The sequence below is a fragment of the Vipera berus genome, assembly GCF_964194415.1.
Source record: "Vipera berus genome assembly, chromosome: 1".
In the NCBI taxonomy this organism is placed as follows: Eukaryota; Metazoa; Chordata; class Lepidosauria; order Squamata; family Viperidae; genus Vipera; species Vipera berus.
In genome coordinates this window covers 64,449,520-64,473,465 of record NC_138202.1, presented here as the reverse complement: position 1 = coordinate 64,473,465, position 23,946 = coordinate 64,449,520, and the positions used below count along the sequence as shown (strand labels likewise).

General features: G+C 38.0%; 1 protein-coding gene across 1 annotated transcript; it reads right to left on the bottom strand.

Annotated features, from left to right (window-relative positions):
• Positions 1-2,241: 2,241 nt before the first annotated feature.
• Positions 2,242-16,817, bottom strand: SCG5 (secretogranin V; the record flags this gene model as incomplete). The annotated part of the gene is made up of 5 exons (XM_081313698.1): positions 2,242-2,403; positions 3,564-3,617; positions 8,386-8,498; positions 9,436-9,585; positions 16,592-16,817. 5 exons carry the CDS (start codon positions 16,815-16,817, stop codon positions 2,299-2,301), a joined length of 648 nt encoding a protein of 215 aa, XP_081169824.1. The 3' UTR covers positions 2,242-2,298.
• Positions 16,818-23,946: the final 7,129 nt, after the last annotated feature.

The following is a 23,946-nucleotide window of genomic DNA, read 5'->3' as shown; positions in this document are numbered from 1 at the left end:
GTTTGAAATGCATTTCAGTCTCCCTTAATTCTTTGTTAGTAATTTACATAAATATATGAGCTGTCCGGTGTGACTACTGCCTGTTCGATGGCCTTCAAGATAGGCTGAAACAGGAAATAAAGATTTGCCCCATGTTTGGGGCCTAGCAAGGTAATCTAAATAGTTAACAAGTATTTGACATATATATGAAAAACATAGTCAATCCACAATCAGTTAGTTAAAACCATAAAGTAATAAAAGTAGAATACCAAGCGTAGGGAGAAGAAAGGAAGACAATGGTTCTTTGGTTGAACAATTAAGAAGTCAAAGCTTCCAAAGGGAAATTGCTTCAAAACAGAAAATGCTAACCATCAAGGCTCTCCCATTTACTTCTCCTAATTTTGGAGGGGGTGAATACTAAACTGAATAGAATATGATCTAGTGTTTTTACTACGTTCTGTGACATCAGAGATGGCAAGAGTACTCATAGCTTTCAGGCATGGCTTGTGGTGTAGAGTGCCTGGGCATTTTTAGTAACACTAATCTCTTAACCAGGAGTTCCATCAAGCAACACTACTTGAGAGTCATCTTCTTCATTTGTTTCATATTTATTTCTTTATTTGTAAATTTGGTATGCTGCTGTTATTTATAGCATTGTTTAAGTGGTCTTTCAGATCCAGTTTGATTTACTGTTCTCATGCCAACTTTGTCTCATTTCAGACCATGGTTTACTAAAAAGAATGTAACCCTGTTGTTTTTGATACCAAAAGCATCAGCCAGTCACGAAATGTCAACACGGAGAGAATCCAGATAATTCATCATTATGTCAGACACTCCGTTGTAACCCAAAGTGCTGTGGAAAGGATGTCCCTATAGTTTTTCTCTGCCAACTAAAGTTGTACCTGTTTAGTATCTGTAAAATCTTAGCATAGCAGATGTTTGCCTCTTCTGCCTTCTCTCCCAAAACGTAAAGCACTAATGAATTGACCTTCATTTGAAAGACAGAATAAAAAATGGGCTCTTTCTGTCTGAGAGAAAATAGAGGGAGGGTGTCTCTGAGTATCAGTGATTCAGGAGCTACTTTGTGGAAACCAGGAATATTACAGTATTGTGGAGTGGATATTTTTCTGGCTTTAAATACTTAATAATGGTAGTATATGTACTTTATGAAGGAAGCTGAATACCAAATAAGCAAACCTGGCAACCATTTTCTTCTAATCTAGAGATTAATGGTATTTTTTTCCAATACCCACGATAGCTGTATCCTTTAACTGGACATTTGTGTATGCACATATTAAGTAGGGATTTACAATGAACAGAAATTATACAATTGCAGACGTGATCTTCCTGAAAAGACATAATAATGATCAGGATATCTATTTCTCTAAAACAAGAGAAATGCTTCAGGGATCTAAAATGTGTACTGCATTGTTTTGAGAAAGAAAAAAATCCATAAAAATCAGTAAGATGTTGTATACTATAACAGGCTATCCTCAACTTACGACCACAGTTGAGCCCAAGGTTTCTGTTGCTAAGTGAGATATTTGTTAAGTGAGTTTTGCCCCATTTTACAACTTTTCTTGCCATAGTTGTTAAGTAAATCACTGCAGAGGTTAAGTTAATAACATGATTGTTGTGAATCTGGTTTCCCCATTGCCTTCTGGGTAAAAGCATGTGCATCTCTTTACAAATAACATAGTTTGCCTATAATTGGATCAAACAATTTGATTGATAATTGTCTGAAACATGTAATTTAATGAAAACAAAGAATGATGGTTTTCAATAACAGCAAGTACCCAGATATTTATTGTGCATTATGTTATTATTTACAAACAGAAAGAGGTGAAATGATTGTTCCCAAAAAGCAATCTTTTATATCACATGAAAGTATTCAAGAACAGGAAAATCTTTAAATGCTACCAACTCTTTAGAGACTTGTTTCTTAACACCAATTTAAGTCACAATAATTTAAATTTATTAATGCTTAAAGTCAGATTCAAAGCAAGACATGATTGTGTTGATGATTATGTTGTATAACTTAACAAGAAGCAGAATCAAGTACGTAGTTGTATACCTGGGTCAGCCAAATCTAAAGGCAGATATATTAGATTATAACTCCCATTGGCATCTCAATAATTCTGGGAATCATTGCCCAACACTTCTGAAAGAAGCCAGCTTGGTTTATATGCAGAAGACGAAATATAAATACTATAAATCCAGCTGCTTTCCAGAAACATTTATATAGGTAATAAACATGCAGCTATTATGAATATTTGAATCACTTTTTATATAATTAGTACTCAAGCCATCCATGAATCTTCATTCAGCTTCTGCTCTGTCTTTTTCTTCATCTGAAAAATGCGGAACAGATTTCTTTGCCACAACGTTGTCCAATCTTTGTCCTTGTAGATAGGGATTTACATTCTGAAAAATGAAATATTTTAAAACACTTAGGAATGGGGGAAAAATTCAGATAAACAACATAGAGCCTTCCACAGTATATGGGATGGATGCGTGTTTACTCTTGTATTTAAAATTGTACCTTAGTGTTTTCTTCCTCAAAACTCCCTATAGAGCCTTGGTGGAGCAGTGGGCTAATGCCTCCTTAAGTAACACCAGCTGCCTGCAATTAGTGCAGGTTCGCATCCCACCAGGCTCAAGGTTGACTCAGCCTTCCATCCTTCTGAGGTAGGTAAAATGAGGACCCAGATTGTTGGGGGCAATAAACTGACTTTGTAATAATGCCGCTTGGGGGGGGCAAAAGCCCTAATAAGCAGGCATATACATAGAATGAAGGCTATTGCTAAGCACATTGATTTGTGCTTAGATTGTAAGCCGCCCTGAGTCTTCGGAGAAGGGCGGGATATAAATGGGATTAAAATTAAAAATAAATAAATAAATGGAGCATGACTTCTATTCAATAAATGGACCAGATCTTATTTACTGAAGCAAAAGTGAGATAAGGAAGTGGAAATATGAATTACAAAATTGAATGGTCTTACTGTTCTACACTCTAAGACAATGTTCATATGATAAGCTAAACTGTATGAACAACTGTATGTTTACATTTATAATTGGGAGGGGGGTATATTTTATTTGTCAACCAGGCCAAAGACAATCTTCGTCCAGTATTTTGTTTTTCACAGGGCCATCCAGATGGGTTAAGGGTGCTACAAAAAAACCCAAAGATGGCACCGTTTTAACCCAGAGTTAATACTGTGTCCTCAACAGCAACAGACTTTTATAGAACTGTCTTCCATGAGTTTACCCATTTTAAAGCTATCCAAATAAGTAGCAAGTTAAATTCTGCGTACATAGTCTAGAGATAAGCCTGGGAAAATGGAAGGGTTGCATTTAATTTTCATTTTAAAAAATACACAACATTGGCTTGGCTACGACTATACCGAGAAATGCTACTTTAGCATGAAGTACTGTCTCACTTATCACAAATGTTTTCTGGCAGTAAGGACTAAGTCCAGGTTTTATACGCTATTTGTAACTATCTCAACAATCTGATTTTATTTGCATTCTTGCCTGATTCTACACTGGTAGTAAATGAAAACAAGTTGTGTGCGAAAAATTACCCTTTTCTTTCTTTTCGGTTCACCTTTCATTTTCTCAAAGAGTAAATTCTTATTCTGTAAAACAAAGCAAAAAAAAAAGAATACAAAGTGTGGATTAGATTTGTAACTTCTTTTCAAGCAAGACTTTGCGCCATCTAAATATTATCATATGGATATTTTGGAAAGCATTTTCCTAGAGAATGCCATGTTGTTGAAAAGATAAACCACAAGAAAACAGTTGGATTACTGCAACTATTAATAAAATATTTGCTATTCTTTGGGGATCTTAAGTGTCATCAGCTATTACAAGAATAGGAATATATGATAATTCTAAATTACATGACGGTTTTAATCTTAGCTGTCTCAGTGAGGTAGGAGTAAAAATGGAAAAGTATCAACCATAGCAGGACAGAGGCTTTGTCTGAATGAGATCCTTTCCAGTAAAGGGAATCTGAGATATAGATCCACCCACGTATTTACTGCCAGAGACAAGTGCAAGATGGGGACTTGCCCTGATGGGAAGTCTGGCCATAGATCCAAGGCCTTGGAAACCATTTATCAGTCAGACAAAGCAACAGTGTATTGGATAGACTATTAATATTGATTTAGTATGTGGATGCCATTAAAATGGCAAGACCAGACTTGCCAAACTCTGAGACATAACTGTCTATTTTATGAAGTCTACATTTGGATTGTATCTAACTGTGTCTGTCCATAAGCAGAAAGACTATCACAGCTGGAACAGATTCTCCCTTTTCATGCCGCCCTGTGGACTACTTGGAAAGAGAGAAAGGAGGAAAGAAAAGAGAAGTTCTATTGTAGTCATATGGATGTTCCCCTTAAGTTGAAATTTAAATATGTTTCTTATTACTGCTTCCCTTGCCACCTTCTATTTTTAATTAATGTTACTGTTATAGATACTTTTTTCGTTTTTAAAAAGACCCTGATCTTCCTTTTCGGAAATAAACCGATCTAAAATTCTTTTAATATAATGAAGCCAAATTTGATTTGGGAAAAAGAAGAGTTTCACAATAACAGGAGAAGATGGCTATGACTTTCAGCTCCAACCTTTATAACTAATCCCACACATTGCTGTATTTCATAAATGTTGCAAGCTCAAGTACAGGCTGGAATGTCAGACACATGCTCCACAGATTTGATTTCCATTGGAATTATAATGTGGACCCCAAAAAGAAAACGTTACAGCAAAAAAGATTAGGAGGAACAATTGTGTTTTTAAAAGCATAATGCTGTAATAAGGAGAGTTAACAAAAGAATAATTCCTGAATGAAGTAAGGATTTCTGAGAAACAAATACTTTAACATGCTAAAGTGATTTCTGCCTAACTTAATCTGCTGGTGCTTCTCATATTAATTTAAGTCCAAGTTCATAAGACATAGCTTTTGTTTGACCTCAACTATTTCATCTCTGCTGTGCCAAAGAGACAAGGAAATGGGGATGAAGCTGGCCAAAGAGACATTCTTGGCTGCAATAATTTGTGCAAACTCACTTGGGGGAAAATCAATTTAACATGCAAAACACAATAGGAGACAAGTACTTTATTTCCTCTTAGAAGCGGTGTTTTATTTATAATTTCCCTTAACATACTGTTTCACCTAAATCTCCCTTACAAAAATAAGTTTTTTGACATTTTTAAAGATACACTGCAATTAATTTAAAAGCAGACTAAGAGCTAAAAAACTGCCCACTTTGCGCAATTGTTTTGGTTAAAGAAATATTTGATTTGTTTCATTTTGTTTGGGTATATGTTAAGACCGTAACTAATGCAAATATACTGTAAGAGCAGGCAGCAGCAGAGTTCAGATAAGGTAATGAAATTGAAATAAGATCTCACTCCTGCAGTAAAGGTAAATCTGAAAATATAGCATGCCCTAGAAGTTCTGCAAAAAAAAAAAAAGCATTCTGACTTCTGGGTGAAATGTCTACCATCTTTTGATCCCATTTCTACCAAAGAGGAACTAACAGCATTTTCTACATCACAGGACTTGGTTTTAGAAAGAGCCAAGAGCATCACAACTTCAACCCTAAAATACACACAAAATGAGGTTTGCAAAGAATGAACAGATGTCCACAGGGTGACTTCAAATGTATATATTCAACTCTCACAGATTTTGAACTACTTCTTAACTGCATGCACATTAGTGTTATTATATCTGCTTTGGACATAAAATAGTATTATCAAAGAACATCAACAGAACCAAATTGAAGCACTAAGGCCATTTCTGTTTTGTACATTTAATTTATATTCCAACATACTTTTAGACTGTAATTTATATCTATGAAGTATAATAACAGGCATAAAGGAAAACAATACCATCTGAATTCAACCTGCTTTCAAAGTAAGTTGGTAATTTGTTTGATGATAATTGCTAAAAAGTTAGTACAACAAATGAAAATTATTTGAAATAAATATAAATTATTATATTCTGAAGTGTGGAATAAAATATATTGTAAAGTTGTCAGCTACTTTAAAGAAATAATTCCAATGTCAAATTTCTCTAAAATCTCACACATGTAATACTGTTAAATACATCCCATATCAGCATGTTTTTATGTTAAAAATAGAGTAACTGCTCCAAAATAACTTTTTGTGTTAGACAGAATATATTCTGTAACTATAACTATGTTAACTCTTAATTTAATATTCTGGAATTGGACCCTTACACAATGATATTTAAACAACCATAATTTGTGTGTGTGTGTGTGTGTGTGTGTGTGTGTGTGTTGTTGTTGTTGTTGTTGTTGTTAGAAAAACAAAATACTATGCTTTCAAAAGGACTTAGGTATCCTATCTAGAATTAACATGCTTTGTAAGATCTGGTCTGTCTATATCTGATGGAAAATCAGTTTGGATGCAGTAACAAAATAAATAAGAATGTACAAAGGAGTCTTTGTCCATGTAAGATACAGATAAGTCTGGTAGTTCATAAATGGATTCTACCTATTTCACTACCAGAAGGCCAAGTTGCAGGAATTTATTCATCCACTGTTGTGATTAGAGATTTAAATGACTTCAGTGCCTTAAAATACCTTGTATTAACTTTGGCTGGTATGTTACCTTTGAACTTACCTGTGCTAGACTTCATTGAGATTACTGCAATATGGTTGTTTCTTTCTTTTGTTCAGATTATTCTAAACATGGCAGCAACATTATGAACTGAGATAGGACAGTGAAACACCTCCTTAACTGCATTTAAAAGTCTAATTAAAAGTGCTGTTTCTATTTTTAAAGTTGTCTATAGTTTAAAAGACTCACACATAAGTCAACATTTAAAATCTTCTTCCAAGTCTCTTTTTCAATTACTCCCACTAAATGGGATCCTTCGAAAGAGTAAAATTTCTATATTAGTCACTGTATTCTGAAAAGGGTTTGCCTGTTGCTGTACTTGAAATATTTTCAATACCATGTAGAGTTTTCATTTATGAAAGTAATTTTAATGGAAATCCTCAAACTAAATGTATTAGTAAATGCCCTTCAATTCTGAGATTACTCCGTTTCATTTTATTACTATGTTTATGCTGCTCTTTTGTACCAATTTTATGCTTATTATCTTATATCTTATAGCCGTGGTGACGCAGTGGTTAGAATGCAGTATTGCAGACTACTTCTGCTGACTGCCAACAGTTCAGCAGTTCGATTCTCACTGGCTCAAGATTGATTCAGACTTCCATCCTTCCGAGGTCCGTAAAATGAGGGCCCAGATTGTTGGGGGCAATATGCTGACTCTGTAAACCAGGGCTTTTCAACCAGTGGTACGGGTACCACCTGTGGTACAATGGCACATGGCAGGTGGTACACGACCATCCTAGAAAAGTGGTAGTGAGGGTGGGGAATGAGCTGAACCGGTGGCAGCACCGCACAAGCCTAAGTGACAGGTGGCTGGAGCTAGGCGACTGGTGGTACTCAGATGTTGCCATATCCTAAAAGTGGTACAATGGGTGAAACAGCTGAAAAGCCCTGCTGTAAACCACTTAAAGAGGGCTGTAAAGCACTGTGAAGCGGTATATAAGTCTAAGTGCTATTGCTATTTTGTTTTTTAAATTATTTTTACATTTCTTTATTACACATTGCCTAAATTCTTTAGATTACTGGATAGTATATAAATGCCGTAGGTAATGAGCAATACAATCTTCCAATGAAGATTAAGGAAATTCAGTCCACTAATTTCAGCGATAAAATTTAGTATATGTCTAGTAATTACAGCATCCAAGTGAATTTCAAGGGACTCTGGCGGGAAATACTTTAAATCCCAGCAATATATTTGTGGTCACAAGCAAGTGCTTTATAGTTCTCAATGTAGTAGTACAAGAATGAATTATTTGAGTTGGCATAAATGAATCATTTGAGTTAAACATCTGGTACATTTACCAAAGATTGCAACATTAATCAAGCACAGTACAAAAAAAAAGAATTTTTGTTGACTGCCTAAAATCCTTAAGAATCATGTAAGAATCTGGCAATGTAAACATAAAGTGGAATCAGCTGTATTTGTTGCATCATTATCTTGGACTTAAAGTAGAAGAACTATTCCCAGCCATTGCATTTGAGCACAGCAGAGATGGATAATCCTTGCAATGCTACTTCTTTATTTTCTGTAACACTGTTGTTTACATACACACATACACACACACACACACACACACATCCTTATACTGTATGTAAATTAAAGTATAGGATTTTTTTCCATAAATAAGGTCTTTCAGAGAACATTTATTAAAATACATGGACACAGAAATATTTTATTAATAGTTAAATAAGAGAACATTTAACTGATTGAGCACTTATTTTTAGGTTTATAAAAAATAAACACGATTTACATACCCACTTACTAATGCTTGGGTAGTCATGTTCTGGATCAAAAAGATGCTGATGAAGTTGATAGTCTTTGCTGAACTCTGCTGTGTCTGGTGTGTTTTCAAGACATCCATCATCAACTACAAAACATTTTGGAGAACCTGAGCAGTTTCTCATGTTTAAAATTTATATATATATATATATATATATATATATATATATATATATATATATATATATATATATATATATATATATATATATATATATATATATATATATATATCAGAAACATATGCAATTAATTTTATTTAAAAAGTATGGGAGATGAAAAAAAATACACTTTTCTTCAAAACAGAACTCTTGGGGTAGTTAAATAATTTCCACGGTTCTTTGGAGCAGATACAAAGTAAAATTAATTTCTCCTAGGATCATGGGAGGGTTAAAAACTATAATAAACAGATGCTTGGATATTAATCCAGTAATGTATATTTATATTTGTACTTACAGACATTTCTCTGCTACACAAATCTTTAATATTTTGTTGTATGGTTGATTGTAGCCTAAACTGAGAATTTATAGAGATTCCCGACCACTACCCAGAATATTTATGTGCATATTGGGTATAACTGTCGTAATCATTTGGGATAATGCAGTTATTTAAATCTTAAGGTGATTGACTTCTTTAGTTCAGAAAATGAGAATTTGTCCATTAGGTAAATATGTGGTCAAGATTGAAAGGTAATTCATTGTGATCTTATTACCATACCTCATCAGCCTGGTTAAGTAGACCAGACTAAGGAAACTAGAACTAGACTTGATTTAATACTTAAATATAATAACTATATAAATATATTCTGTATGTATTATTTCTTAGCCTTTGATCCTTTCCTATAAAAAAAATAGTATTTCAACAAATGCATCTTAGAAGTAGAATACTATTTTGGATTCTTTAATCTGTATAACTGTGCACGTCATTTTCTGAAGAAAAAAACTGAATTATTTTATAGCATAATTTAGATCTAGTTCCTCAGTATAAAGCTACATCAAATCCTGTAGTGAGTTCATACAACTTACCTGTTTTTCCAATTGGGCAAGGATTTGGAGGATCTGGATATCCCTGATCTTCACTAAAATCCTTTGGTATGTTATCACCTGTCAACTCAGCTACAATGTTTGGAATATTCCCATAAGGACCCAAATGCTGCAAACCTTCATGGGCACCACCTAATAAACACAAATTGCACACAAATTACAATGAGTTTGAAAAAAATTACTATTCTTTCCATGAATTTGATTAAACATAAAATCAAATCTTATGTTCATCTAACTTCAGTGGACATCACTTAAGCAGGGCACAAAATCCTGTCTGCTTCTTCTTAACATCATTCCATATTCATTTCTCTTAAGACAATGTATTATGTCTAGTTAGTTGCTACACTTGCACTAGGCATATGAAATTAAAATTAAACCATGGTCAGCAATGGCAGCCACAACACAATGGTTAAAATGGGAGACTCTATAATAGTCTAAAGAACAAAGTCATGATATAAAGTGGTGAATGAACATGATGAAAACAGAGATAGATTCGAAAAAATGAATGGTCTCAGTGTAAAGTAGCTATGGTTTCCTCAGCTCCTGCTTTTACTATTATATATTCTTTTTTTTGCACTCTGCATAAAATTGCTTATCCCAGAAAGAAATAGTGGGATGAGTGTGTGTGTGTGTGTGTGTGTGTGTGTGTGTGTAAAATTGTCACCATCTTATTTCATTCTTTGATAGTGACTAAACTAGTAGACCAACAAAATGGTGTGAACATGGTATACTTAGGTTTCAGTAAGGCATTTGATAAAGTAAACCACAACCTACTCCTTGGTAGGCTAGAAAAAGGTGGAATAGACAACATCACCACCAGATGGATCTGTAGCTGACTGGCAAATTGAACTCAACGAGTAGTCCTCAATGGCACTACATCCGCATGGAGAGAAGTAAGCAGTGAGGTACCACAAGTTTCTGTCTTAGGCCCAGTACTCTTCAGTATCTTCCTAAATGACTTAGATGAGGGAATTGAAGGGGAACTCAAATTTGCAGATGACACCAAACTGACAGGAGTAGCCAACACACCAGAAGACAAACTCAGGATCCAAAAAGATCTTGAGAAGGTTAAACAATGGGCCCTATCCAACAAAATGAGTTTCAATGTGGAGAAAAGCAAAGTTTTACATTTAGGTAGGAAAAATCAAAGGTACAAGTACAGATTGGGCAAGACCTGGCTTAAAAACAGTAACTGTGAGAGGGACCTTGGAGTCCTAGTGGACGATCACTTGACTATGAGCCAGCAGTGTGCAGCAGCAACCAAAAAAGCTAATATAATCATGGGTTGTATAAACAGAGGCACAGAATCAAAATACTAGTACTTTGTACTAGTACTAGCGAAGTACTAGTACCACTTTACAAAGCCCTAGTAAGACCACCCCTGGAATACTGCAGCCAATTTTGGTCACCATATCACAAAAAAAGATTTTGAGAGTTTGGAAAAAATTCGGAAAAGAGCAACTAAGATGATCAAAGAACTAGAGACTAAAATATACGAAGAATGGCTGCAGGACTTGGGTTTGGCTAGTCTAAAGAAAAGAAGAAATTTGGAAGACATGATAGCAGTATTCCAGTATCTGAGTGGCTGCCACAAGGAAGAGGGGGGTCACGTTATTCACCAGAGCACCAGAGGACAGGATGAGAAACAATGGTTGGAAACTGATCAAAGAGAGAAGCAACCTGGAATTAAGGAGAAACGTCCTGACAATGAGGACAATCAACCGGTGGAACAGCTTGCCTCCAGAAATCGTGGGCACTCCATCGCTGGAGATTTTTAAGAAGAAACTAGACAGTCACTTGTCTGAGATGGTATAGGTTCTCCTGCTTGAGCAGGGGGTAGGACTAGAAGACCTCCAAGGTCCCTTCCTGCTCTATTCTATTCTATTCTATTCAATGAACAGTTCCTTACAGACAGGCTTTATTGAGTCATTAAAAATGTACCTTCCTTGTGTACCAATTTGCCAAGAACAAGTTTGGTGCAGAGACCCAGTTTGGTGTTGTGATTAAGGCATCAGGCTATTAACTGGAAGTCTGTGAGTTTTAGTTCCACCTTAAGTACAAAGCCTGTTGGATGTCACTCTCAGCCTTAGGAAGGACGCAATGGTGAACCATTTCCAAATGGTTTGCCAGGAAACATTGCAGGGACTAATCCAAGCAGTTGCCAGGAATCAACATTGATTTGAAGGCATAAAATAAATAAAATAAAAATGCCAAGAAAATGCCCACATATGTCAATCCTCTGAGATACCTAGTAGAGTTGACAATGTTACAATATTCTACCACATAAAGAAAGGGGCAGGATAGAAACAACTTTTTCCATGCAATTTTAAAAGTGTGCAATAGCCGCTATAAAACAGCCAGGTATACATAACGAACCCAGATACGTAGTGTCTGTTAAAAATTAACACTTAGTATAGCAGAGAAAATTTGTTTTCACCTCTTATCTTGAAAATCATTTGCACTCCATTACATCTACATGTAACTACAAGTCTAAGGCTTTTAATGTCTTGGCAGCAATAGCTGTCTACTTTATTTATTAGTCATGACTGCTACCTGCTCATTGAGCAGGAGTCATGAGTCTAGCAAGACCCTCAGACTGTGCACTGGATCAGTGTGTGGCAGTGTAGTACTGTTGAATATCAATATTGTTGAAATGAAGATCAAACATCTCCACACTAAAATATGTTGAAAAAACATAGAAAACTGATGGCAGAAAAAGACCTAGTGGTCCATAGAGTCTGCCCTTTAAGTTTTTATTTGTTTACTTCTTAATTTTATTTATTTAATATATTGTTGTTGTTGTTATCTTGTTGTCAAGGTTTCAACTGATGAACCCAACCAAGCAAACACTTTCGAGACATTTAAGTTTAAGTTTAAGTTTATTGAATTTATATACCGCCCTTTTCCCGTAGGACTCAGGGTGGTTTACAAGGTACCATAATTAAAAACGTCAATACAATACAAAAGTTAAAAACAATTAAAAATAATTAAATTTGATCCCTGAAAAATATAAAACCCCCAATTAAAAACTCATTTGAATCTCTTAATGTAAAACTTTATTGAGTACATCATTTTGGCATTAATGAAAGCAAAACCAGCTCTGGCAAGACTCCTTCCAAACCCATACAGTAAAAGCATTGAATTCTCCTTCCTCCCTCTGGGTCAGGTCATGTTCCCCAATCAAGTGGGAAAATATTGTTATGAGAAAGCATCAATAGGTCTGGCCAGACACCTAGTGTAACGTCCTTGAGTCTCACAGTCTGGGTTCTTAATCCTTGAAGTCTGCATTCCAAACCTCTCTGCTCCCTCCAAGTTCTTGGCAAGCTGAGAAGCAATATTTCTTGCACCAGCAAAACCATGCTTTGAAACGTGACACTTGTTTTATTTTTTCTTTATGTTTTTAATTTTTTTGTCGGATGATAGACATGTATTTATCCCAAGCATTTTAAACTCAGTTGTTGATGATTGACCTACTTGGTTCCAAGCTTCCACTACTCTTTCTGGGAAGAAATACTTTTTAACATTATTTTTGAACTTCCTATTTTTAAAGTTTTAAATGTTTGCCAACATTTCTCTGACTAATACACAAAGTCATTTTTTCTACTCGTATATATTTTAGCTTCTTTCAGTTCAAGATCCCACAAGTCATCACCTCAGTGTCTCTCTTTTTCCCAGAAGACAGTAAAAAAAGTCCCTGATGTTAATATCTTCTTTCTGCACTCTTAAATACCTCCATAGATTGTGCAAATCATGTTCTTCATGAAACATCATGAACTGTTTATCTTGTGAGGGAGAAGAATGGCAGAAGCAAGCTCTGATTGCTTTCTTACAGTAATTCAAACATCCCATTCCTTCTTGCATTGCATTTTTAACATTAGGCTTACTGGAACCTCGCAAATCCAGAATCAAAATAATGCAGGGTGAAATGTGACACTTGGTATCACAACACGTGAACAATTGCCCACTTGATAAATCAGGAAATAGTAGCTGGGAAAGAATAGACATGGGGAGTAACAATCTAATGCACCAAAAGTTGATTCTGCAAAGAATCTTCATTTCAGCCTTAGTCACCTACAGATTCTCTAGTCTGCCAAACTGTATACAGCATCAATTGCTAAAACTTGCTGGAAATTAGTTTTGAAGTTGTCATAATATCTCTCTTACACCCCACTTCTGCCCCTGCCATCTATGTCAACTTGGTAACTGGAATCACCATGCACTTCATCCCTTTTTCTGTCTCAGTCCTGGAAGATTTATTTTCCTCAAAGTTTCTCTGAAATATAAACAACTGATGGAAATGATTCTCCAAAGATGGGTGAAGCTAATGATACATTGATATGCATGACAGCCTGCTACTTTGTTATACATTTTAAGGATTCGGAAAATGTGGGCTATGACCACCAGGATTGCCAATTTTTGAGGCTCAGGGCTATGCAAGACAAACAGAAATCAAAGCCAGTGGCAAGTTACTCCTAAAACTTGCTCTCTTTTGCCTGAGTAAGCCCACCGGGAACAGCTTTGGTATCCCAATGTTTGAAAATGTCTGTGATGCAGAGATTAAAATTGAATTATTAAAAAATAAACAGTATATTTCATCCTTGCTTAACTATAAACATGATGAAGTTCTATAATTGCTTGTAATCACAGAGTAATGGAATCACAGGATTGCAAAGGCTGAGAAGACTGCCTTATGTGATAGAAGGAACTCAGTAAGGTAAAGGTAAAGGTTCCCCCGCACATGCGTGCTAGTCGTTTCCGACTCTAGGGGCCGGTGCTCATCTCCGTTTCAAAGCCGAAGAGCCAGCGCTTGTCCGAGGACGTCTCCGTGGTCATGTGGCCGGCATGACTAGACACCAAAGGCGCACGGAACGCTGTTACCTTCCCACCGTAGCGGTCCCTATTTTTCTACTTGCATTTTTACGTGCTTTCGAACTGCTAGGTGGGCAGAAGCTGGGACGAGTAACAGGCGCTCACTCTGTTACGCGGCACTCGGGATTCGACCCGCCAAACTGCCGACCTTCTGATCGACAAGCTCAGCGTCCTAACCCACTGAACTCAGTGGCTATATATCAAATATCTGTTCTTATTTCATAAGCAATTTGTTTTACAAGTTTTGCTTTTGCCAGCAAGCTTTTCAAACTGGCAAGCTCTGTACATGATGTAAATGGTGGAAGGTTACAGAATTAAAAAAAAACAGGAGAAAAGGCAATGGAAAAATAAATCCATGTTGCTGGTGCTGGAAATTACAATGTGTTTTTGATAGTCTCACTTTAAATTTTAACAGCCTTCAGGTAAAATGTATCAGATCTGATTATTTAATATTCATTTAAAGGCTTGATCAGCAATACCCAACTGTAAGTTCTCTGTAACAATATATCTGAATGTTCAATTTTTATTTTAAATGCATCAGGTATGGGATGAGCTGCTGAAATTTTCTCTGTTTTTTTATACTCCAGAAGTAGAAAATTCCCTTCATGAATATTTGAGAATAGCATATTTTCCACATGCTCTTCTGAAATGCTGAAATAATACAAAATCAAATAGAAATAATATTGACACAAAGGATCGACGAATGTGATGGGTTTCCTTCCCAGGAGAGGTTGTAGAACTATCAGCAAATCATCATCAAACCAAAATATTATCAGAATTATAATACTGTATGACTTTACAAGGGACGCGGTGGCTCAGTGGGTTAGGACGCTGAGCTTGTCGATCAGATGGTCGGCAGTTTGGCGGGTCGAATCCCGAGTGCCGCGTAACAGAGTGAGCGCCTGTTACTCGTCCCAGCTTCTGCCCACCTAGCAGTTCGAAAGCACGTAAAAAATGCAAGTAGAAAAATAGGGACCACTACGGTGGGAAGGTAACAGCGTTCCGTGCGCCTTTGGCATCCAGTCATGCTGGCCACATGACCACGGAGACGTCCTCGGACAAGCACTGGCTCTTCGGCTTTGAAACGGAGATGAGCACCGGCCCCTAGAGTCGGAAACGACTAGCACGCATGTGCGGGGGAACCTTTACCTTTACCTTTTTACTATGACTTTACAATACTGCATCTTTACAATACTCTGTCCTTAAAACATAAGTTATCTCTGAATATCCTGGCTCTGAAGATATTGCTTCCATATACAGAAGAAAATATGAGATCAGGCACGGGTTTTCCATTAGTATGCAATCAACATAAATAAGGATTTTGTTGGAAACGTGGTTGATGGTGATTTTATCTCCATCGTCTTGTATGCAACACATTTTCATTAAATATCTACAGAGACATTTTCAGTCATCTGGTCATGGTTGTCTCAAAGGTTCTTTTTCAAAATGCAACTGGACTTTGTTTTTCCTTTCTTATTAAATATTACAATCTAATACAGCATTATACAGAGCAAATCTCACTGAGGGTTATTATAAGTTATTTCTAGATAGGCTTGCCTAGGAATTCATTGCAACATTTACTCTTAACTTTAACAATCCCCCAGTTTCAATTTATACCAATAATAATGTATCTCTAAATGACCTTGAATGATTGTACACAGCAATTTAAATATGAAGTAGGGCCACTGACATCTCTAATATGCTTACTTATTTTTTTCTTGTAAAGGAATGAAAGGAAATCTTCCCCCCCCAAAAAAGTGTGTTAGTAGCAGATAAATTGCTGTTAACATAGAATGATTTGTACTGCAAACAACTTAGATGTTGTTCCATTACACCCTTATAAAACCATTTGGCTTCCACTCAATTCTTGAGAGACAGTGCGCCATCTGCTGATTAAAAAGTACAAAATACAGGTTTTAGCAGATTTCTAGTTTGTACATCCAGTACTCAACAGCCACCTAATGTTGAAACAAAGAATAACACAGCATTGATCCAGAAAGCGTGTTGCAATATATAGATGAATACTTTTGTCCAATGATGAATCTGGAAATCACCAGATCAAGGAAAGGGTTTTATGTAATTCCCTAATATATAAAATAGGGGATACTATAAAAGCTATAAAGATGTTCCCATGCTGGCTGAGAATCCTGGAAACAGTAGTCCAACAAATCTGGGGGGGGGGGGTGTAATATATTTGGGGAAAATCAGGATAAAATGTCAATACTGTCTTTAATAAATTCATTAATAATTCAGAGACATAAATGTTTACCTTCGATATTTTGTGGGCCTATGAGATTCATTGCTTGATGGGCTGGATATTCCACTCTGGGTCTTGCAATGCCCAACTGTTCCATCACACCATGCAGAAGTCTTTGGATGTCAGCTTCAGAAACTCTGTCTGTGCTCCTAGCACTGTGGCTGAAAGTCAAAGCCAGCCTGCAGGCCAGCAGAAGTAACAGGCTGCAGAACAAGGTTGAAGTCATGGCGATACCCATCTATATTCTGTCACCTATGCAAAGACAACAAGGAACTCGGTGAATGATGAAATGAAATGCCATGTTCCTCCTTTTCCCCAACACCTGAATTATGGTCTGGTCCAGTGGAGCGGGCATTTGGGGAAGACTGCTATAGAAGGGATCTTTAAGACAAACATTACAACAAATATCAAAACTCAAGTTCATTATTATCTATTTCCACATGAACCGAAAGGCAAGTGATGATGGCCTGGTAAAATCAGTTTGAAAACTGATATTCAGCTTCTCGGAGGCTTTATGAGGAAGCCTGCGATCTATTCATTGAATTCTATCCAGTTTTTTCTTTATTTAGTTATCAACTTTCCGGTTCTGAGAGGTTTAGCAAATGCAAAGAAGAGGCTGGGACTTCAGACTTTGGGCTGCTCACTTCCAAATTAACAGGATTTCAAAATTGGGCTCTAGTCTATTTCTAAGCACCAATCATTTTCCAATGAAATATTACAGTGCCCTTCCTCTCTTCCAAGCTGTGCTGTGCATTTAATATGGGAAGGCTAGGAAACAGCTTCTCAAATGCGTCAAGAGGCTGGCAGCCTATCACATTCACTACATCAATTAAATATTATCATCTCTTTGCCTTTCTGTCCCCATTTGACTTTGCTTCCTGGAGGCCGAAGGCTCCGTTTAGTTCCCTCAAAGGGGATTCCTTCAAATGGCAGCAGCGATTAATCAGAGAAAATCTCACAAACGAAGCTGATGTCAATCTTGTGTTCCTAAACATTTGCAATCAAACCTTCAATTCGGCTTCTTCACAATGCATGCTGGGAAAAGTCATGTCCTATTTCTGCACCATTATTATTATTATTATTATTATTATTATTATTATTATTATTATTATTATTATTATTATTATTATTATTATTATTATTATTATAAAAGCAAGGGGAGGAGGGACAGAAGCAGAGCGCACATGGGGAAACATTCACTAATACTCATTTTAGCCTGATACAGACAGGATTTGTGGTCATTTTACTATTTCCAATTGAACTGCTTTCTAGGTGCATTTCTCCTCTTGTGCATTTCCCCAAAGATACAGATAATTTCACCAGATAGGAATCGGCTAAGAATAAAGGTCGGTGTGACCCCCCCCTCCCCTTGCCTTTCTATTTAACTCCTCCCAGAACTGTATTATTTCTCTTGTACTAGAAATTTTTTTTAAAAAAAAACACCCCATCTTGCCATAAAATCGAGAAGGATGCTAACAGCAAAGAAGAGTAAAGAACAGCCAGCCCACGGCAACTTCTTTCCGTCGCAGATGCCCCACAGTATAAAAACCGTAGCCCGCCACCTCTCTCTCTCTCCCCCCCCCCACCCTCCAGCCCTTCCCTCCCTCCGAGCCGCCCGGGCATCCACGGAGCTGCCGAGAACCCATCGGGCGTTGCACTCACGGCTTCTATCCGGTGAGGGAGGATGGCTGCGCTCTTCTGGCCCAGGCGCGACGCCGGAGGAGAAGCAATGGCTGAACGCGTGCGCTGGGGGAGCTCCGTGATCACAGCTTTGCCTCTGCCATCCTCCTACCTCCCCCCCCCCAGCCCCGGCCCCCGCTCGTGCTTTTCCTTCCGTCCGTGGCGTGTGCGTGAATGGTTGCCAGGATTCCCGGAAGTTAGATCGCAACCCCCTGACAGCTGGCCTTTTCGCACCCCATCGCACAGACAGACCGCAAGGATGCCCAAGCAGGCTTTGTCTGGTTTTCTTTCTTTCTTTCTTTCTTTCTTTTTTGGCTAATTTAATTTTAATTTTATCTTAATTTCTGTATTTCTTGTATATTATTGTTGTTAGCCGCCCTGAGTCCTTCGGGAGATAGGGCGGGATATAAGTCCCATTAATAAATAAATAAAGTGCGTATAGTCAAGGCTATGGTCTTCCCAGTTGCAATGTATGGCAGTGAAAGTTGGACCATAAGAAAGGCTGAGCGCCAAAGAATTGAAGCCTTTGAACTATGGTGCTGGAGAAGACTCCTGTGAGTCCCTTGGACTGCAAGGCGATCAAACCGGTCAGTCCTAGAGGAGATCAACCCTGACTGCTCTTTAGAAGGCCAGATCCTGAAGCTAAAACTCAAAATACTTTGGCCACCTAATGAGAAGGAAGGACTCACTGGAGAAGAGCCTAATGCTGGGAAAGATTGAGGGCAAGAGAAAAAGGGGACGACAGAGAACGAGGTGGCTGGGCGGAGTCACTGAAGCAGTGGGAGTGAGCTTAAATGGGCTCCAGAAGATGGTAGAGGACAGGAAGGCCTGGAGGAACGTCGTCCATAGGGTCGCGATGGGTCGGACACGACTTCGCAACTAACAACAACAATAAATAAATAAATAAATAAATAAATAAATAAATAAATAAATAGTCTCTCTGGAGTTCATCATTTCGGATAGAGGGATGAATATACGGTATATGGATTTATTTATAGAAATGAAATTTAAGTAAGTCAGCATTAGTCAGCCAACGTCAACCTTCTCCTGCTGCTAGTGTAAATGTGTCGGACTAGAATTGCCATCATAAATTGAGGACAGTTGAGCAAAGAGAAGAGAAGGACTAGGGATGACATGATAGCAGTGTTCCAATATCTCAGGGGCTGCCACAGAGAAGAGGGAGTCAAGCTATTCTCCAAAGCGCCTGAAGGCAGGACAAGAAGCAACGGATGGAAACTAGTCAAGGAGAGAAGCAACCTAGAACTAAGGAGAAACTTCCTGACAGAACAACTAACCAGTGGAACAACCTGCCTCCAGAAGTGGTGAATGCTCCAACACTGGAAGTTTTTAAGAAGAGACTGGACAGCCATTTTTCTGAAATGGTATAGGGTTTCCTGCCTTTGCAGGGGGTTGGACTAGATGACCTCCAAGGTCCCTTCCAACTTATTATTATTATTAATTATAATTTCTTTTCCAGGCTCACCTACTTTACAATCAGTTTGACTATTCTTCTCTAAGGAACTCTTCCCCTCTCCCCCCTTTTCTCACGAGGCTAGGATGCTAAACTGAAATATGATTTGCGGAGGATCAAAAAATTAACCCAATGAGATATGAAGATGGATCCCTTCGATCCCACTCACATTGTTTATTGTAGCTGCACTTCTCTACAGTAGCATCCTACAATCTTGGTGCTGCCTTTCAGAAGTGTGGCCTTTAGTTTCCAGAACGTTTAGCAATAGCCAGAGTGGCTGGCCACATAGGACTCAAAAGTATGTGTTTAAAAGATGTGAGCTCTTTGATGCTATTAAGGTTAGACTCCTACTTATCAAACTATATGCTGGGTTTCAAATGTCATTCTCCCCAGAATGCTGTAGGGTAAAATTATGTAGATCCACTTTCAGATATGAAGAAAAAAAGCATTATTTGCATTATCTGACTCAGTATCAATATATTGTATTTCAGTACAAAATAAAGTTCATACCTTCCAGCCAGTGTTTGTTCCATATAATTAATGTGTTTGCCAAAGTTAAGCACAGAGCTTTAAGAGAGTCAAATGTATTTCCTGAATAGAGTTAAAGCTTTTAAATCCCTACCATGATTTGTTCTAAGGCAAAGTGTGACTTGCTTTTGGCTTAGTACGTTTCACAAATTCAACATTTTGCAGTTTATTTAACAATGTACGGGATAAAGAAAGTGTGGATTAGAATGGTGCACGAAACTTAACTATTCTGTTTTGTTAATAATCACTTTATCAGTGTGAAAAATCATAATTATGTTGCTGTTGAAAACAATGTGAAAAGAATAGATCTTATTGCACTGGTGGGAAAACCTGACCTTTTTTTTAAAGATGTTCAGAGTAGGTATAAAGTACTACCAACATGTCATCCACAATTAATTTTCCAGATTTGAAAACAAGAGGAATTTTTTTTCTGTAGCAGCATAAATTTAAACCAGCAAGAAACATCTTCCATGAATATTTGTCTACATTTCTTGAATAAAATACCTCCCTCTTTAATACCATCTCATGCTTAGAACATTTTATTTTGATACGCCATATATATTTTATATAGTTCTAATTTTTAACATAGGGTTATTTTTGAAATGTTTATTACAATTTATGCACTATTATATTTTCAGAGACTTGGTGGCTTGCAGTATTAATTTCAGAAAATAAACAAAAAGCAGTTAATACAACCAAGCAATCAAATGTATTACCACTTGTGCAAGCATGATTACTTTTGTCTGAGTCAGCATTGACTCCTGACTTATCGCCTGGAGAGGTCCCTGCATTTTTCTTGGCAACCTGTTCAGAATGGTTTGCCATGGCTTGCTTCCTAGGCCCAAGAGGAAATGACTGGCCAAAAGTCAGTTAGCTTCATGCCTAAGTTTCTCAACTGGGGTCTTAAACCACTATAGCAAACTGCCGTCAACAAGGGAGAAAAAGTTACGCCCAATTGAATGCAGAATTCCAGAGAATAGCTAGAAAAGATAAGAATGCCTTCTTAAATGAACAGCGCAAAGAAATAGAAGAAAACAATAGAATAGGGAGGACCAGAGATCTCTTCAAGAAAATTGGAGAGATGAAGGGAACGTTTCATGCAAAAATGGGCATGATAAAGGACCAAAATGGCAGGGATCTAACAGAGGCAGAAGAGATTAAAAAGAGGTGGCAAAACTACACAGAACTATACAAGAACGAGCTTAACGTCGCTGATAACCACATTGAAGTGGTCACTGACCTCGAGTCAGACATCCTAGAACAGGGGTGTCAAACTAAATTTCATTGAGGGCCACATCAGCATTGCGGTTGCCCTCAAGGGGCCGGGTGGATATGGCCAGGGTGGGCATGGCCTACTGGGTGGGCATGGCTAGAGTGCATATGGCCTACTGGGTGGGCATGGCCAGCTCTACATCGTTCGCATCAAGGGTGCCAATGGGGGCCTGGGCAGGAGTGGGACAGATCTGAGGGTCTCTGGCAGAAGGAGGGTCTCTGAGCCAGGGCCAAGACAGTGGGGGCCGTTACCTCACTGTTTCCAGGATGGCTTTGTGGGCCACATGAAACCACTTCGTGGGCCGGATCCGGCCCCCGGGCCTTGTGTTTGACATGTCTGTCCTAGAATGTGAAGTGAAGTTGGCCTTAGGAAAGCTGAGCAACAACAAAGCTAGTGGAGGTGACAGTATTCCAGCTGAGCTATTCAAAATCTTAAAAGACGATGCAGTAAAAGTGCTACACTCAATTTGCCAGCAAATTTGGAAAACTCAACAGTGGCCACAGGATTGGAAAAGATCAGTTTACATTCCAATTCCAAAGAAAGGCAGTGCTAAAGAATGTTCAAACTAACTATCACACCACTGCACTCATTTCACATGCTAGTAAAGTTATGCTTAAAATCCTACAAGGTAGAGTCCAGCAGTATGTGGATTGAGAACTACCAGAAGTACAGGCAGGATTTCGAAGAGGCAGAGGAACTAGAGATCAAATTGCCAACATACGCTGGATCATGGAGAAAGTTAGGGAGTTCCAGAAAAATATCTACTTCTGCTTTATTGACTATGCTAAAGCCTTTGATCGTGTGGATCACAACAAACTGTGGCAAGTTCTTAAAGAGATGGGAGTACCAGACCATCTTATTTGTCTCTTGAGAAACCTATATGCGGGTCAAGAAGCAACAGTGAGAACTGTTCACAGAACCACTGATTGGTTCAAAATTGGGAAAGGAGTCCGGCAAGGCTGTATACTGTCGCCCTGCCTATTTAACTTATATACAGAGCACATCATGAGAAAGGCAGGGCTAGATGAATCAAAAGTTGGAATTATGATTGCTGGGAAAAATATCAACAACCTAAGATATGCAGATGATACCACTCTAATGGCAGAAAGTGAAGAGGAACTAGAGCTTATTGATGAGGGTGAAGCAGGAGAGTGCAAAAGCTGGGTTGAAACTTAACATTAAGAAAACCAAGATCATGGCTTCCGGCCCTCTCAATTCCTGGCAAATAGATGGGGAAGAAATAGAGGTAGTGACATATTTTATTTTCCTAGGCTCCAAGATCACCACAGATGGGGACTGTAGCCAAGAAATTAAAAGATGCTTCCTCCTGGGGAGGAAAGCTATGGCAAATCTAGACAGCACACTAAAAAGCAAACATCACCCTGCCAACAAAAATGCATAGTCAAGGCCATGGTTTCCCCAGTTGCAAAGTATGGCTGTGAAAGCTGGACCATAAGAAAGGCTGAGCGCCAAAGAATTGAGGCCATTGAACTATGGTGCTGCAGAAGTCTCCTGCGAGTCCCTTGGAGTGCAAGGCGATCTAACTGGTCTGTCCTAGAGATCAACCCTGACTGCTCTTTAGAAGGCCAGATCCTGAAGTTGAAACTAATACGTTGGCCATTTAATGAGAAGGACTCACTGGAGAAGAGCCTAATGCTGGGAAAGATTGAGGGCAATAGAAGGGGACAACAGAGACTGAGGTGGCTGGATGGAGTCACTGAAGCAGTAGGCACGAGCCTAAATGGACTCCAGAAGATGGTAGAGGACAGGAAGGCCTGGAGGAACGTTGTCCATGGGGTCATGATGGGTCAGACACGACTTCGCAAATAACGATACTAACTGAAGAGGCATGTTTTAATGTCTCTGTGGAAATGTAATAAGGGGAGGCTCCAGATGTCTAGTTGTAAGGATTGGAACCATCATTGAGAAGGCTGAAACAATACTTCCTGAAGATGGTATTCTCTGGATGGTGGGATCTTAGTTGGTGGGGTCTGAATAACGATATATCGGCTTGCTTTAAGACTTTTCTTTAGAAGCCTCAACTACACTTCTTTAGAAATCTTAACTTACATAAAATAAATGTCTATGGAGATCCTTAGTCATCCAAGTCATGGTTGTCCCAAAAGTGCTTCTCAAAAGGCATTTGGACTTTGTTTTTCCTTGGAGACATTTTGTTTCATTCAAGAAGCTTCTTCCATCTTCTTGGATGAGAAGTTAAATGTCTTCAAGGAAAAGCAAAGTCCAGTTGCTTTTTGAAAAAGCACCTTCGGAACTTACCTAGAATACTATGAGCAAATGTGGGGTTTTCTTGTGCTTTTGGTATATCGGTCAAAATGTATCCAAAATGACCACTATTTTTTACTACTGGCAGGGAATATTGCAATGTGATATGGCTATGATAAAGCTTCTTAACAT